The sequence below is a fragment of the Vombatus ursinus genome, unplaced genomic scaffold (genome assembly GCF_900497805.2).
Source record: "Vombatus ursinus unplaced genomic scaffold, bare-nosed wombat genome assembly UNPS02014799.1, whole genome shotgun sequence".
NCBI lineage: Eukaryota > Metazoa > Chordata > Mammalia > Diprotodontia > Vombatidae > Vombatus > Vombatus ursinus.
The window spans coordinates 24,893,942-24,912,551 of record NW_020954577.1 but is presented as its reverse complement, the minus strand read 5'-3'; the positions used below and the strand labels follow the sequence as shown (position 1 = coordinate 24,912,551).

Below are 18,610 nucleotides of genomic sequence, written 5' to 3'. Positions count from 1 at the left end.
TTGGATGATTGGCCTCTTAGATCTCTTCCTAACTCTAAAATTGTGATGTTATACCCATTTTATCAATGAGGAAACTGAGTTTCAGAGAGGTTAAATGACTTTCCAGTAGTCAAACATTTGAACCCAGCTCTTCTTGATGCTAAGTCCAGCAACTGAACCCTTCACACCACAGCATCAGGTGGCTTCTTTCCAAAGTTAGGGTGCTACGAAAGGTCTTCGAATCATGACATTGTCATAGAAGTAATGGGACTCTATTTTTTTCAAACCCTTTTAATTCACACTCTGCTAATTTAACATTCTTGGTACCTTTGTTCTACTCAAGAATAAGGTAGCAAAGAAGATAAATAAATGAATAGTGTGAATGAGATTACAGGGGTATTCCTTAGTCTATTTAACAAACTATTTAGGCTTTCTAAATCTATTTAGGAGAGACATCTGTTGCAACAATACTATTCATTTTTTTTAAAAAGAGTCAACCTGGGTTCAAATTCTGCCTCTGACACTTGCTGCGTGAACACAGACAAGTCACTAACATCTCTGAGCCTATTTCCCCCTTTGCCAACCTCACTGGGTTATTATGGAGATCAAATGAAATTATATGTAAATATGTGTGTATATGCACACATGCATATATACACACATTGTGTAAATATATATGTATACATATAAATGAAATTCCTTTATAAGCTACAAAACACTAGACAGATAGAAACTGGGGGGGAGGAATTGTGTGAAACTGAAACTCTTAATAATTTTTAAAGTTTTTTAAGTATAATAATTTTGAATAATAAATTTGAAAAGGTACACAATAACAAAACTGTCCTGTTGCTCTGTGCGTCCTCTGAACTTCCTTCTGCTCTCTTCTGTTGTTGTTGTTGTTGTTGTTGTTTTTACAAACATAAATTACTACTAAATTTCAAGTGTCAGGATTTAAGAAACAATCATTTATTTACAAGCCGCTAATTGAGTGCTTACAAATCCTTAGCTGTTCATTAAAATAGTTCCTCAAACAGCTTTTGTTCCAATGTTTCTCCCAATTTGAGGTTTTTAAAACAGGTTATAATTCAGATTTTCCAGACTTGAGTTGGAATTCCTCTCAACCAGTCAAAATCAGTGACATTTTACTAGCGTCTCTTTTCTTCTGAACCCATAAAATCTCGGGAGGAGGTCATCCATCCCGTACTCATCGTTGCTTATTGGCATGGCGCAGGCTTTTTGGTGAACGGGTATAGTTTGACTATTTGCTCCATCCTAAACCGCAGATATCTACCTTCCCAGGCCCCAACGTGGGCCACCTTGGAAAGTGTGTGTGGTCAATAAATCATGGCCTCATGGCATGAGTTCTGTGTGTTTACTTTTACTGATGTGCATCCAGCAGAGACGCCTTCACAGTGCCATTCAGAGCTCCAGCTTTCCTGTGGCTTGTAGAAGGCAGGACTAGATCATTAAACTTTATAATAGGCATCTCCACATCCTTCCCTCCTTGCCCCCACAACCCCCTTCTGGGCTCTATCGCCACTCCTGCTGATGGGCCCCATTGGCTCAGGAGTGTGGCTACCTATGCTATTAGGGATGAGGCCAGCCCTCCTGGCAGGGTCTGGTCTTGCTGGGAGGGGAGTGAGAAAGGGAGTGGAGGCTGTTAGCTCACTTCTCCTGATCAAAGTTGGAAGGGAGAGCTTGGCACCCTGAGAAATGTCTTCTATTTTCTCTTTGCTTGGGCAGTATCACAAAGAGCTCTCTACCTGTTGGCTTGCCAAGTGTTCTCTCTGGAGATATAAAGAGAAATTTTGGTTTTTCAGCAAATATTTTATAAAATGAAAATTCATAGCAATGGATTTGCTCGGTGTAATCTCTGAACTTTTTTTAACTTTATTAATTTTTTTTTTAGACTAATAGGAGTTCTTAACCACTTTTTATATAATGGACTCCTTTGGCAGTCTGGTAAGGCCAATGGACCCCTTCTCAGAATAAGTGTCTTTAAATGCATAAAATAAAATACAGAAGATTACAAAGGAAATCAATTCATTGAAATATAGTTATCAAAATATGTTTTTAAAAAGTTCAGGAGGGGGCAGCTAGGTGGCGCAGTGGATAGAGCTCCAGCCTTGGAGTCAGGAGGACCTGAGTTCAAATCCAGCTTCAGACAGGTAACACTTACTGTGTGACCTTGGGCAAGTCACTGAACCCCATTGCCTCATCAAAAAAAAAAAAAGTTCAGGAAAAAAAAGAAGTTCAGGGCTAGGAATGCCCAGACTAAAGAAATGCATTTTTAGAATAAACCATAGAGATATTTGAGAGGCTCCTCTCACATCATCAACACAGATGCATATTCAGGGTATGCCAGATGTGCCCAGGCATATTCTCATGTCTCACAAAAATTGGTATTTTGTCTCATTTTTAAGTATGTATTTTTGAGTTAAAGTTTAGTTATTTTTTGAAAATATGCTTAAGTTTTAAAATTAATTATTAGGTTTTGCCTCAGTTTACTCATCTATAAAATGAGCTGGACAAGAAAATGGCAAACCACTTCAGTATCTTTGCCAAGAAAACCCCAAATGGTGTCACAAAGAGTCGGGCCCAACTGAAAAACAACTGAACAACAATAACAAAATTGTTTGAACTAAAATATCCTTTATGATTGAGTATTCAATAAATATTTGCCTTAAAACAACAACAGCAACAACAAATTTCCTGGATGTACATCCTAATGAAAGGTGTTGCAAATACCTGTGGTCATAATTTTTCTCTTTTATTGTTGCTGCCTGCTAAAAATGTCTGTTTAGCTTTCTGCCCCCCCTCCAACATACGTGTTTGCGCACGCGTATACACACACACACACACACACAGCATCTTTCTCAGAGTATTGAAGTTCTCTGGCCATACATCACAGAGATACCTAGTTTGATTTTAGAACCATCCATTGATGGGAAGATGTCTCCAAATAGAGAAGTCTAAGGTTAAATTCATTCTACTTAACCTAGAGTACACAAGTTTTCCTCAAAGTCAGCCACAGCCACCCTCCCTGAAAGAGAGACAGACCAAATCCAGACAATGCCCCAGGCTCTATTAGTCACTTTTGGCAATAGATAGGAGTCAGAATCTTTTCTTTTATGATGTTCTTCTGGTCCTCTCACCATCATGAAAGGCAATTATGGAATGGGAGTAAAAGCCAGTAGTTCAAGCTTGTTTTGTCTAAGCGACGTTCTCTGATGAAACAGAGAAAATTCATAGGTCTAAGTTTAATAGAGTTTCATAGGACGACTCAGATTTAGAACTGGAAGGGCCTTAGGAGTCATCTAATCCAGCCCCTTCATTTTATAGCTAAAGCTCTTGAGACCCCGAAAAGCTATAAGCAACTGTCCAAGAGTTCCACAGGAAATAAGTAGAAAAGCTAAGATTTGAACCCAGGTCTTCTGAAGTCAGGGCCTGCACACTTTCTACTGCACCTCATGGCCTGGTTCTGTGATATATGAGATGTACTCCTCCATAGAGGTATATCAAAGAAAAAAATGAAAAAGCATATTTGAAGCATTCTTAATTTTTCAGTTGTATCATAATCTTTTTCAAATTACAAATGGTAACCATCAATAAAAACATTCAAATATCCATAAATAAAACCTTAAATCCCAAACTTCATACACTTTGATTTCTTTAGGTGTGCACTGACTTTTTTTAATTGTATTTGCTCTTATGTTTCTTATCTTTTTCTTCTGTGTCTTTGAGGTTTGGATTATTGGATGTTGCTGTGGGTTTTTTTTTTTTTTAACCATTTTATTGCTATCATAGCTATTGTTTCTTTTAATATACAGTTGTGTATAGAAGTGTGGTTCATGGAATCATAGAAATTGAGAATCAGAAAAGACCTCAGCAGCCATCCGGCCCCCAGAATAAGCCAGGGGAGCCTCTCCTTGAAGCCCTCCAAGGAGGAGGAGCCCACCACCTCCTGAGGCAGCCCATTGCACTGACGCTAAGTTCTCACTGTTAGCAAGTCTCTGCTGACCTCAAGCCCTGCTCGGCCTCTTTGCAGCCTCCGTCCATTGTTGCTCCTTCCACCCTCTGGGGCCGAACTGAACAAGCCTGACCCCTCCTCCACACGGGGGCAACTACCTTGTCCCACATCCATCCCTCCCCCACCAAGTCTTCTCTCCCCCAGGCTAAGCATGCCCAGTTCCTTCAAGGAGTTTTCATATAACACGGACTCAAGGCCTTTTAGCATCTGCCCTTCTCTGGACATACTTCAGTTTATCACTATCCTTTCTGAGCTATAGTGCCAGAACTGAACACACTCTTCCAGATGGAATCTGATCAGGGCACAGTACGGTGGGGTGTCACCTCTCAATTCCCTTCTTAATACAGCTCAAGATCACATTAGCTTTATTGGCTGTCACATCACACTGTGGAGTCGTGTTGAGCTTGTGGTCCATTGAAACCCCCAGATCTTTTCACAACTGTTATTTAATCAGACCTCTACCCTGCTTAATCCCATACTTAGGAAATTGATATTTTGAAGCCAAGTGAGACTTTTCATTTATCTTTGTTGAATTTAATCTTATTAGATTAGACCAGTGGGCTGAATCTATCGAGATCCTTCTGGATCCTGGCCCTGTGATCTATTGTGTTCGATGCCCTTCCCAACTTTATGTCATCTGCAGATATGATGAGAATACCATCTAAGACTTTATCCAAGTCATGAATAAAAAAGTTAAAAGCGCAGGGCCCAGCACAGATCCCGTTGGTCCTCCCCTGAAGATACTGAACCATTATCAATTACTTTCTGAGTCCAGTCATCTGGCCAATCCTGAATCCACTGGACTGTGTTGTCTAATATATATTCCTCCGTATTCTTCACAAGAATATGAGATACTTTATACTTGTCCATGGTACTCTCTTTACCTACCAGTTTAGCAATTCCATCAAAAAAAAGGAGTGGAGGTTAGTCCAGCATGACCTGTCCTTGAGGAAGCCAGGCAGCTCTTTGTAATCAGTTACCATATCTCTTCCTGGAAACTGGCCCACCATCTCTTGAATCGTTCTAAAATATTTCCAGCAATCAAAGTCAAGCTGACTGGCCTATGGTTTGGAGCTTGTCCGGATCGTTCTCTTCAAACTTAGGACAATGTTTGTCCTCCGATCTTGTGGAACCTCTTCCATCTTCCATGATCATTCAGATATCACTAACAGGAGCTAAGGAATCACATCTGCCAGTTCTTTCTGGACCCAAGAGGGCAGTATGTATAGGCCAGATGATATGAATTTATCAAGCCTACTAGGTACTCTCTCACTATCCCCTTACTTATTTTGTTTATCAACTTCCTGTTGATCCTTTTTGTGCTACGATTCCCAGTGCAAAGATAATTCTTTGCAGAGAAAACAAACAGCATAAGACTCAGCAGCTTTGCTTTTCTCTCTCGTCATCTGTCACGGTCCCATCCACCCCAAGCAAAGGTCTCAGCCTTTCTTTGCTCCTTCTCCTTTTTCTCCCAACATCGATTTTTAAAAAATCATTTCTGTTCCCGTCCTAGCTTCCTTTGCTAGTCTCAGTTCATTCTGAGCTTTTGCATTCTGGACAGTATTTTAGCAGTAGCATGCCAGGTGCTTCTATTTATCTTTAATACCTGACCTTGCTTCTATCTTCTCAACATTGTTGTTGCTGTTTTAGTCTAAGCTGGTTGGTGAGTGAACTGTACATTCACATCAGTCTCTGTGTCAGGGAGTGCTAAGAATCACAGTTTTTAGACCCTCTGTAAACATTAACTATAGTTCTTCTAAATGTAAAATCTTTGTCCAAAGAAGTTATACTAGAATGTAAGCTTCTTGAGGGCAGGGACTATTTTACTTTTATCTTGGTGTTCCCAGTGCCTAGCACATAATAGGTGCTTAATAAATTCTTGATGATTCATACTATTAGAAGATTTGGACCAGAGAAGTATTATTATTTCCACAATAAATGCACAAGACCTTGTAGCATAGCAGATTGAGATTTGGCTATGGAATCAGTAAGACTGGGTTTAAGACCTGTACCTGACATCTACTGGCTGTATGACCTTGGGCAAGTCACTTAAACTCTCAATGTTCTAGGTGACTTTTAAGACTATAAATTGCAGGGGCAGCTAGGTGGTGCAGCGGATAGAGTACCGGCCCTGGATTCAGGAGGACCTGAGTTCAAATCCGGCCTCAGATACATAACACTTACTAGCTGTGTGATCCTGGGCAAGTCACTTAACCCCACTACCTAGCCAAAAGAAAAAAAAGAGAGAGAGACTATAAATTACAGAGGAAATGCAAACCTGCAGGGTGTTTCCTCATCTGGGACAATGCATTCATGGGTACAATGCCTATCCCTGTGACAAAGGCACAAGAAATATATGTATATATGATATATCTATAGATATAGATAACTGAGGGTCTATTTAGCTCCTATGTGAAATGCATTATACTAAACAATGGGGAAACAGACAAAAACTGAAAAAGCCCCTGTCCTCAAAGGGCTTACATTCTACTGGGGGAAATTACACATACATAGATCAGTTAATGAATATATACAAAGTAATGGGCCCTACCTGTCTTCCTCCTCAACAACAGGACAGACAAGGAAAGGCATCTTGTAGGAGGAGGTATTTGAGTCGAACTTTGAGGAAAGCTAAACATTCTTAGAAGTAGAGGTGGGGAGGAAGAACATTCCAGTCATGTGGGGACAGCTTTGCAAAGGCCCAGACATGGGAGGTGGAATGTCATGCATGGAGAATCAAAGAGGCCATTTTGGCTTGAAGCTATGGTACATGAGGGGACTGATTAGCCTGGAAAAATAAGCTAAAGCCAGATTGTGAAAATATTCCTATATGTACCAAACTTAAGAGTTTGTAATTTATCTTAAAAGGAACATGGAGCAGCTGAAGCTTCTTGAGGAGGGTAGTGAAATGATGAGACTTGTGTTTTGGGAATACCAATTTAGCAGCTGTGTGCAGGATGGATTAAAGAAGGGAGATTAAAGGCAGAGAAATCTATTGGGAAGCTCTTGTAATGGCCCAGGTGAGAAGTGGGGTCTTGAACAAGGATGTTGGCTGTGTGGGAGGATATGAAGGAACACTAAATACATACGAGATAATTATTCCTTTGGAGAATGAAATTTCATCCCAAGACACTTCTTCACACAGAACAAAAATTTCCCAAACAAAATTCTCCCTAGTACTTTGTCTTTCTACTTCCTGATGCATTCATCTGCAGCTCAATTAACACCTTGACACAAGCCCATTTCTATGTGGAGATGAGTGTGTTTGTCAAGCGCTTATGAGCCAGCAGAGACAGATAATTGCCAGTGTGTTCTTACTGGCCTAGGAGTTGTGACCATTTCATTAAGGACCAGAATCCTAGGGGGTTTTAGCATTTTTCTTTGCCAGAAATCATCTTTCACAAAAAGCAGACCAAGTCACAATAAAATTCAACATCAAGGCCCATGTGACCTGAGAAATCAAAGGTTTGAAAATCACATTAAGGCTGAAGTCAATTCTAGTCCAGTGGGCATTTGTAAAACAAACAAACAAACAAACAAAAAAACGAAAACAAAAAAACCAGCAACCCTCCAATCCCAGAGTGCTAAGGGTGGTAGATATATAACATTTCAAAATGCTAGAGACCTCATCAACACTAACTACAGCAAGATTCTGCCAATGCACTCACAAGGTTCTTAGCAACAGGCACATCTAGGTGATGCACAGTTATGATTTGAGACTTTTTTTCCCCTGAACAAATGAAGGAGAAAGTGCTTTAAGTATATTCTCAAGGTCAAGCTGAAGGAATGGAGCATTTTTACTAATCCTTGAAGTTGTCTACATCTGCCTCATTTGGAGAGGGAATCTCATTACAATTCACTTTAAGACAGTAAAGCATAATTAAAAAGCATTTATGAAACACCAAGCACTATGCTTAGTGCTGGGGATATAGACACAGAAATAAGACAGTCTTCCCTTTCAAGGTGATTGCATTCTACTGAAGGTGAGGGTAGAAAAACATCATGTACGATGGAAAGAGCTCAATGTTTGGTATCAGAAGACTTGGGTTTGATTCCCTGGTTCTGCCATTTAATTAGCTGTCTTTCCTTGAGCAAGTCACTTTACTAGAGGCTTCAGTTTCTCAATCTTATAACATGAGGGGATTGGACAATATGACCTCTCAGGCCCCTTACACTTCAACATCTGTGATCCTGTAAGTTCAGTCAATATTGATTGATTGCTTATGTGCTTAGACCCTGCCAGCTATACAGGAATGAATAAGGCACAGTCCCTGCCTTCATGAAGCTCATGATCTAGTGAGGAGAATAAAACAAGTGTACAAAAAACTATAATAGAAGGCAGGATGTGGTTAATGCCAGAGAGGATTCAGAGAAAGTATTAATTTGTGGGTATCAAAAGATACTCCTTGATGGAGGTAGTCTTTAAGGTGGGACTTGAAAAACAAATGAGATTTCAATTATAAGAGATTATGAGAGAAGGGAGCATTCCACACAAAGAACAAAATCATATAAGTGGAAAAGTGTATGAAGGTTGTATTCAAAGAATGAGTGAACGTGTCCATTTTGTCTGGTGTGTAGGACACCTGTAGGAGAAGAGTAAAAGATATGACTGGAAAGATGCCTGGAAGGTCATTGAAGAGAGTTATAACTATTATTATTGTTGTTATTATTAAGCTTTCCAATAACCCTTTAATGTTTACAAAACTCTTTGCATATGCTACTCATCTGATCATCACAAGTAAAGATAAAGCTAAGAAACTGAGCTCATTAGGCAATGAGAAGCTACTGAAGGTTCTTAAGGCGCAGGTGTGACATGATTGAAGCTGGTCATTAGGATGATTAATCTGGCAGGGGCATAGAGAATGAATTAAAAGGGGCGAGGCTAAATGTGGTAACACCAGTTAGGAGCTTGTTGCACAAGAGGTAATAAGGGTCTGGATTAGAGTAGAAATGGAAAGGAAAGGATGTCAGCACTTTGACATTTTGCAATTACAACAGAAATCAGGGTTCAACAAGTAGTTCAAAGTTACAGAAGCAATGAAAAAAACCATCAAGTACATAACAGAGCTTGTCCAGTCTTGGATTCACCTCATGACCCATCTTGGCTTCCAGAGATCAAGCAGTCAAGAATGTGCCAAAGAAAATCATAGAATCTTAGAGGAAGAAAGAATCTTGGGGCTCATCGACGCAAGGACTGTCTTGTTTTCTTGTACTTGTACCCCTAGCACTTAGCATAGTGCCTGACATGTAGTAAGCACTTAATAAATTTTGTTTTATTCACTTCAACCCCCTCATTCTATAGAAGAGAAAACTGAAGCTCAAAGAGTATAAATGACTTAGAATCAAAGGATTTTTAAAGTTAGAAGAGACTTTAGGGAGCGTTCATCTATTCCATAGGTTCTGAACCCGATGTCCATGAAGTTGCTTTTTCAAATATTTAAATAACTGCATTTTAATGTAATTGGTTTCCTTTGTATTCCTATGTGTTTCATTTTATGCATTTAAAAACATTATCCTAAGAAACAATCCATAGACTTCACCAGACTTCCAAAGGGGTCCATGACACAAAAAAAGATTAAGAAACCCTGATTTAGTCCAATACCTTCATTTTATAGATGAGGAAACTGAGGCCAGGAAGGAAGGGAACTTTGCTATGGTTCACAGACAGTATGACAAACCAAATGAATAAGAGCCCCTTTATACCATCAGATTAGCTCCTGGGTTTTCCATTGATTTGTTATGGTTTTTCTTTCTCTCATTTCTACTTTTTTTTTTATCTAACATTCATCTTTTGTTGTATTTTTTTTCTCCAGCATTTTAACAGCATCTAGAACATAGTAGCTTGTTGGATTGGTAAACAAGAAAAAAAACTCTTTAAGTTTTAGTTTAGTGCATGACTTTCCTCTGTGATTTCTTCTCATTTCTCTTTATTCAGTTACACAAAGTGGACATCACTCTCACAACCCTTTCTTCACTTCTGAGCCTCTCTTCTTGACTTCCTAAAGCTTCTTATTCAAGATCTCCTACTGTGGGTGGGGATGCAGTATCTAAGATGTCCCAAGCATCTGTCTCTTTTTGGAGTGGATGGTAGGTATCCAAACCGCCATAGTTCAGTCCAACACTGGCCTAATCCATTGAATATGTGTCTCTGTCTCTCTCTTCTCTCTGGTGACAGACATGACGGTGATCATCCTTGCTGCTGTGGGTGGTGGAGCAACACTCCTCTTTGCTCTGGGGCTCCTCATTTGTTATGCCAAAAAGAGGTAGGTTCAATTTCTCCACCAGTTACTTTGCTTAGCTTGACATCCCTTTGGATCACCCAACCCAACAATTTTCCCTCGTATTATTTTGTCATCCTTCCCTACCAAAAATTGAACTGGAAACTAGAGAGTAGGAGTAGAGGCTGCCAAGTGGAGCCTGCAGAGGTAAGTGGGGAAAAGGATGCTAGAAGAAAAGGTTTCGCCATTTTCCCCTAAAGCCAGCTGGTAGATTTGGCCTCCCACACACCTTTATCAGTTATAGTTACCCCATGTTCTTAGTAGTCTTCACAAACTTATTTCAAGGTGTTCATTCTCTTGGACCTTGACTTTGAAGCTAGCCAATCCCCTTTGTACTAACAAATACTCTGACCCCTGATATAGAATAGCTGTTAACTGCTCACTTTATTGAGCCCTCAAGCCTAAAATTGGTTTAGGTCACTGGCTGTGGACCAAAGAAGGAAGACACAGTTGACTGAGTCAGTCTTAGCCTCCTACTCCCTCAAAATGACAGCTTTTCCTTTTATGAGAGAAAAAATAGCTTCAGCCTGAAAAAATGTTCAATGGAGCCAAATCATGTAAATTCAGATTTCTGTGCGAGCCCAAAACCGGAAGCAAAATCTGTTTCTTTAGGATGATCTGTCCTTCCAGGAAGCCAAAAGACAATTTTTTGAAAACTGGTGTTGTGACCCTGAATAAACAACTGAAATGACTAATCTGGGATGAGAACTGTCAAAAAAAATTCTCAACTAATAATGTGAAAATGGACAATGAGAATCCCAGTGGAATTTTTTCCCCTTAGTGAAATGTGGGTTGGTGTGAAACAACACATTTAAGGAAACTGACTATTTTTTTTATTATTATTATTTTTATGATTGTTTTCCTCTGTAGACTTATGTCCCCTACAGTACACAGAATGTTCAGGTCTGATCTGGAAAAATTATATTAAATTAATATTCCAATAGAAGAAGCTAAGATTCACAAGATCAAAGATGTAGAGCTTTAATGGAACTCAACATTCATCCAGTCCAAACCTGTCATTTTATAGATGAGGAAACAGAGACCCAGAGAGACAACCTGAAGTAGGGGATAGAATGCTAGACTTGGAATCAGAAAGAGCTGGGTTCAAATTCCACCTCAGGCACTTACCAGTTTTATGACCCTGGACAAATAACCTAATTTCTGTGGGTCTCAGATTCCTCATTTGTATAAAGAGAAGGTTCCCCACCCCTGCACTAGTCTCTTTTGCTCATCCTGGTTCTAAATCTATGGTTCTGTACTAAGTGAAGTGGTTTGTGCAGGGTTACACACATCAGTCAGAATTAGAATCCAGGCCCTCTAATCCCAAGTCCATTGCTTTTGCCACTGTACCATGCTATTTAATCTAGCATAGATCCATGTTTGGCCTGGTGGTGTGCTTCGATTAAAATTCACAAATAGTCATTGAGTACCTATTACATACAAGATATTAGGGAGGAGGCATGTGAAGATGAGTTAGGACCCAGTCCCTATCTACGAGGATGTTCTAATCCAGTGGGGAGAGGAGGGAGGGAGAGAAAATAAATGCTTGTTAATTGAAAAAAAAAAGCTAGTAAAAGGGATAACACAGAGCTATATCTAGAAGGGACGATAGAGGGATATAGAGCCCTAAAAGAGGTCCAAACCAAGTGTGATGGGGGAAAAGTACAATGAGTTCTCTTTCCATGACCCAAAAGCTTGTAAAGTTAGCAGCTAATTATTTATGAATATAGCTCACTCGGTTTTGCTATCAATTTCCTATCTATGGTTGAAGGTCCATTGAAGAGAACTATTAAAGCCCTTACCTGTGTCTGGGATGGATTTGTTCTAGAACTGAAAGAAGGAGAAAACAACCACCCACTATGACACTTAGACTGGAGCCTTTGGAGGACTTCCTTTTGGTCTAAAGCACAATGTTAATAGCTAAATGAAATGGATTTATTCTGCCTCTGTAAGGGACAAGGGTACCCAGCCCACAGTAAATGAAGAGATAACTCCTACAGCCTATGATCAGATAATTTCAGTCATTTCAGTTACTGATAGGCTTAAAAGTTAATTTCCTCCTCTAGATGGCTCTCACAATGTCAAAGGGGCAGCTTTCTTCCAATGTTGAAATTTTTTTTTTTGCATACTTCCACATCCAATTAAAGCCACAGAGAAAAATTCAGCAATAAAAATTGAGTGTTAATGTTGTCATTAAGAGTTTTTGACAAGAGAACTAGAATTTCTCCTTTTTTGCTTCTCTTGGGTCATTAGAGGTTGCCAACAATGGAATGTAAATCTCTAGTCTTGAGACCTCCACGCCCCATCTCCCTTGACCCCCAAAACAAAGGCAAAACTTTCCTTCCTGAGCCTTACGACTTGTCATTTGAAGTCCAGCGTCCAAGACCCTTGATTGATTCAAAGGAAGTTAGCATTATACACATGAAAGTACCAAGTCTTCATGAAAAGATTCACAGAAGTCTTAAACATAATATTCTCTAGAAGAATTACATCATCTCACCTCTCTGTTCAGATGGAGGCAGAAGTATCCTTAGAAATGTTAACCATAGAGTATTGGTTATGTCATCAAAGAGTGTACCACATGTAATTTAAGCACATGCTTCATGCTCAAATTGATCTGTGATCGCGTCAATTTGGAAGTTTCTGCCAATATTACCCATGCCTGCACATCCTATGTGACTCTTGTCCATGACCTCCCATAAGTTTGCCACAATGGGTCTTCCCAACACATTAGAGCTTTTCCTTACTTTCTTCTGATAGCAGGAGGGTACTGAATGCAGCACTCTGCGTTGTGTACTTATCATCCCTTTCCTTCACCACATAACCAGCCCAACTTTTCTCCCTGTCACACAGTTCCTTGATGTTCACCTTCACTTATATGTTATAGCCCGTTCACACCTCTGTGTGCCTTTTCATTACCTTCTAGGTAATATGCATTTTTAAATCTTTGGACACTATTTTATTCTATGTTTCATTGTCATATAGAAACATCAGTAGAATAATGGTATTTAAAAGCCAGTCCTTGCTTCCATGGGAAGCTTGGGGTCATGAAGAGATTTGAAATTTCCCAAAGGCAGTCTAGCCCACTTTCTTCCTCTTGTTCTGGGCCCAACTTGTCCACCTCAAGCTCCTATCTGAGATATATGTGATATTGAGCAAACTTTATAGGTTATCTAAATAAATGCATATTGTAATTTACGAGCTAGGCATTGTTTATCTACTTGGTCTTTCCTGTGTGGATGATCAGGCAATCCCTCTTAAGTGATTCCAGTTCTCTTCCAGGAAGCTTTGTAGTGCTCCAGGTCTTGATACAATAAGCCCAATATTATCTGCAAACAGGATCCCCAATGTCCCCAGTAATGATACCTATGAACCAAACACCTATTTATCCCTCTGTTACTTAAGGCCTTCCCCTCTTTTGGTTTCCCCTTTAAAAACTGTTCCTGATGACAAAAAGTGATTCCTATTGAGTGTTTAATAGTACCAGACATGGGCAGACCATCACGTGAATAACTGCAGGAAAGTGATTGTTTTTATCTCACTTTGTTTTATTCTTTATCTTCTAGTAAGAAAAAGAAGGTTGGCAAAGGCCCTGCAGTGGGCATATACAATGGCAATATCAACACTCAGATGCCCGAGAAGACCGGGAAGTTCCACAAAGGGCGCAAAGACAATGACTCCCACGTCTACGCAGTCATCGATGACACCATGGTGTATGGGCATTTGCTCAATGTCTCAAATGGGTCCTTCACCGGTCCGGAAGTGGATGTGTATCGACCCTTCCAGGGCCCCATGGGGGATATACCTCCTTCCCCACCTCCCATCTGCTCCAGGATCTCTACAAGGAAACTACACCCGGAGGACCCTCTCCCATTCTTCCTTCCTGAGTCTGATGGGGAACCTTATACTTTCTCTCATCCCAAATCAGTAGAGGTCAAAGGGAATGGAGACAACGATATACCTTTACTGGAAAAGAAGGAGCTAGAAGATATCATGGAATAACTTGGAATCACCCTCTCCCCCACAAAAGACTCCCTCAAAAAGCACATGGTAACTCCGCCCAGAGGCTTATGAGTCATCCTTGTAGGAAAGCAAGGAAAAAGGAACTTTTATGGTAGAACCAGGAGGGTAAATTTCCTGAAAATATCTCCAGATGAACTCATTTTAGTGGTGTCAAATTGATAACCGCTTTTTTTAAAAATTTGGATACAATGATCAGAGTTCACAGTTTTATTAAAAACTTGCATGGGAAATAAAGACTAAATGATCTGGGATTCCCTGGCCTATGCATGTAGGACAGTGGAACCAGAAAGTGTGAGACCCCAGGAATGCAGCAGAATCGTTCTGCTCTGGAGGCTCTGAAGAGTGAAGGGACTTCGCCACATCATCTAGAGGGCTGAGTTCTTGGATCTTGGTGCCTACATTGGCCCATTTCATGAATTTGGGAGTATGACTCTTCTCCGATGGGGGTGCAGATGTGGCTGTTTTGGTTTTTTTTTTTAAACTTATTTGCTTGTGAATTTAAAAGTCAGAAAGGGTAAAGAATCCTCCTCAGTAGCTTAGCAAGAAAGATGTGCTGATTATCTGGGGCGGCTGGGTTTGGGATTCCATTAACCCAGAGGCAAAAAAAAAAGTGATCACCATGGCTTCTTTCAAAGTTAAAGTATTTTGGATTCTGTTTGACCAGTTGAGTTAGATACATCATTTCTGCAGATAGGATCCATAACATCATCGACTTAGAGGTGGAAAGGCCTTTAGAGGCGTCTAGTACAAGCCCCTCACTTTACAGATGAGAAAACTGAGGCTCAAAGAGAAGTAGCTATACATATACACACACATACACATACATACACATATATATGTATAAATACATATACATACATGTGTTCATATGATTCAATATATTGATGACTGGTCCCCTTTTCCCCTTTTATTCGCCCATGGTTCTCTAGCCCCCACTGGCAATTAGAAGGAGCCCCACCCTCTAGACCTGTATTTATTAAAGGAAAAAAGAAAAAAAGCAATAAAATCCAACCAGTTTTTTTTAATTCACCAGGCCTCTTAGTGACTTCTTTTATAATCTTCAAATTGTTTATAAGTTATCATTCAGTTCAACAAGTATTAAGCACCTGTTTTATTCAAAGCAAGAGGCAGCATGGCTTAGTAAGAGTCAGGAATAGCTGGGCTCACAGCCCCACTTCTGACACTCACTGGCTCCAGGATCCTGGGCAACTGACACCTCCCTGTGCCCTGAGGCTGCTCCTTAAGGCTGTAAGTTGCAGAAGAATCTCTGGTCTGCATTGGTTGGGTGTTTCCTCACCAGATGCTGCCTACACAGGTGAAATCTCAGGTCTGCACAAACACAAAGTGCAAGGCACAGTACTACGCACTGAAGACACAAAGACAAAATGAAAAAGGACCTGCCCTCAAGGAGCTTATATTCTTACTATATATCTGTGTGTACGTATCTGTGCAGATATGGATACAAACATGCATGAGCTTTGACATGTATGTATATATACTCATGTATGTGTATATACATGTAAAATACATACATATAAAATTTTAAACCAAAGGTCATTTCTGGTTATACACTATTTTGAAGTGAACAGGCAGGAAGAAAATGTGGCAAAACACAAGCTTGTTGAAGGAGTAGTTTTATTTTTACCCCTTTAAAATTATTATTTTTTGAACTGTCATCTTAGCATTGTTATCAAAATGTACTCCATCTGAGCAAAGTTCTCTGTGCCAACATCACCAGAAGAGCAACCTGTCCTGTGCCCTGAAGTTCAGGCCTCTGTAAGTGTAGCCCACTTTAATGGAGAAGGATCATGAGAATAGCTGCATTTCCCATTTATTCAGCACTTTTACACAGAGCTCTCACCATATCCCTCCATTCTGCTGATAGAATCCCTGGTTCCCTTCAGTGCCACCCCCCCCCAGGAGGACTTTTCACATACACACACACACACATACACACACACACACACACACACACTCTCTCTCTCTCTCTCTCTCTCTCTCACCCCCCACTCTCCCAACCTCTCCCCAGCTCCCCCCTCCCCCTCTCCCTGTCTGTTACTTTGGAATTACTTCCTTGTGTATATATTGTGTCCTCCAGTACAGTGTAAACTTCTTAAGGCAGAGTGTTTTATTTTTTTGCCTTTGTAACCCATAGTGCCTGGGACATAATATTGATTTGAACGGAATTAAGTTATGCTTCCCTGTAAGGGAGGTTTCATACTTACCTTAGGACTTGTCAACAATACACATTCTCAAGAATAATATTTATGCAGTAGAACCTGCTTTTTAAGAAATAAATTTTCCTTTGTGGAATTCAGGGCTGGATCAATTCTAGAAAATCAGGCCATCTCAGCTGGTCAGATTTACTTTATTATTCATCCCTGTAAATAGGACTTTTGCAGTCTCCCATTTTCTACCAGCTCAGACTTTGTTCAAGGTGAACATTGCTCTTGGACACTCTCTGTTTCGAGATGGGAGGCCTTGCCTATAGCTTTAATTCATCCTTAGCCAGGTTTGTACCTATTGCATGAAGTTAGCAGCTTTTGCCACCCTACTGCCATTGTTCACTTATTCTCAGCAGGTAAGGGACCTCTTTATCAAGATGTGTGCCTGAGCAAGCACTGGCTTTCCTAAGCTTTAATCAGATTTGTAAAAACTGTCTTATGACTAGGCCAAAATTGCCATGTCTGTCCTCTGCATTTAGCAAACCTGAATGATTCAGCTAATCACAGTCCCAATGGGGTCTGAATTCTTTCTCTAGGTATGGTTTGTTGTTATTTGAACACCATTCAGACTCACCATCATTTTCTAGTTGGCCAAAATGATTAAAAATTCTTTCATATGTAAAAAATAAAAGCCAAGAGAAACTCTGCTGTCTTCTTGAGAGTAACATCTAAAGCCAAAGTTGGGTTGGTTCTGTTTGTTTCAAAAGTGCGTCAAGGAAGATAGTACCATATACAGGGGTGGGGAACCTGCAGCCTCGAGCCCACATGTGGCCTTCTAGGTCCTCAAGTGCGGCCCTTTGACTGAATCCAAACTTCACAGAAGAAATCCCCTTAATAAAAAGATTTGTTCTGTAAAACTTGGACACAGTCAAAAGGCCACACCCAAGAACCTAGAAGGCCACATGTGGCCTCAAGGTTGTAGGTTCCCCACCCCTGGACTAGAATCCTGACTCTTACCTTCAAGGCCTACCTAGGTCCTCTGTCTGAGTAAAATAATAAGAAACATTTACATAGAGTCCTATGGTTTGTAAATCAATTTACATACATATCTCACTTGGGCCTCATAATAGCCCTGTGAGGGCTCCAGGTATTATTTCCATTTTCTAGAGCTGGAAATTAGGGCTCAGAAAGGTAAGTGTGAAAGCTCCCAGAGGACAGACATTATTTTTGTCTTTGTGTTCCCAATGCCAGCACCTACCTGGCACATAGTAGGCACTTAATAAATACCTATTGATTAAATTATATGCCCATGGTCACATGGCTAGTAAGTGTAGGAGGCAAGATTTGAATCCAGGTCTTCCTGTCTCTAAGTCCTGTGCTTTATCCACCAAACCAGGCTGCCTAATCCCTGGCAGTTCATCTATCACCTACTAAAGTCATATTGTATACTCAGCCCTGTGGTAAGTATTTAATAAATATTGTGATTGGTGATCAGAATGTGTTTCTAACTATACAGATCTGGTGCCATTTGTGCCTTCTCCACCTTTTTGTTTCTCCCACAAGATGAGCATAGCTTCTGCTCTAAGATCTCCTTTTATACTTATGAGGTCAGAGGCAAGTGGGGATTTTCATCTAACGTACTGCTTAGCCAAGTACTCTTGTGCTTTAAGAACCTATTGGGGGCAGCTAGGTATCGCAGTGGATAGAGCACTGGCCCTGGAGTCAGAGGTCCTGAATTTAAATCTGGCTTCAGACACTTAGCACTTACTAGCTGCATGACCCTGGGCAAGTCACTTAACCCCAATTGCCTTGTCAAAAAAATATTTTTAAAAGAACCTATTGGAATGGTTTCTATAACAGTTAACTGGAGAATAACTTATTTGATGTCGATATGTGTTGTTTTTAGGCTGCCTGTTTATTTCCTGTCGTTTTTTTAATGGTCTAGAGAAAGCATGCACGTTCCATTGCCTGGATGCTTCATCTGCTTCCTAGTTCAGCTTGTGCCCCCTTCTCCCAGCTGTTTGTTTAGATGAGATCAACACGGATGGGGGCAAATGTTATCACCCCGGGTGTTTCACACACTTTCGCCTGATCCTGTAACACTAGAGTGTTTTGTTTTTTAATTAAAAAGTGTT

At 40.2% G+C, this 18,610-nt stretch overlaps 1 protein-coding gene across 1 annotated transcript in view; it reads left to right on the top strand.

Annotated features, from left to right (window-relative positions):
* Positions 1-15,339, top strand: part of CDCP1 (CUB domain containing protein 1) — a 78,480-nt gene extending 63,141 nt beyond the window's left edge. The window contains exons 8-9 of the mRNA XM_027872566.1: positions 10,185-10,272; positions 13,854-15,339. Coding sequence (XP_027728367.1) covers positions 10,185-10,272; positions 13,854-14,289 — 524 coding nt within the window. The 3' untranslated portion in view covers positions 14,290-15,339. The remainder of the gene's footprint in view (positions 1-10,184; positions 10,273-13,853) is intronic.
* Positions 15,340-18,610: the final 3,271 nt, after the last annotated feature.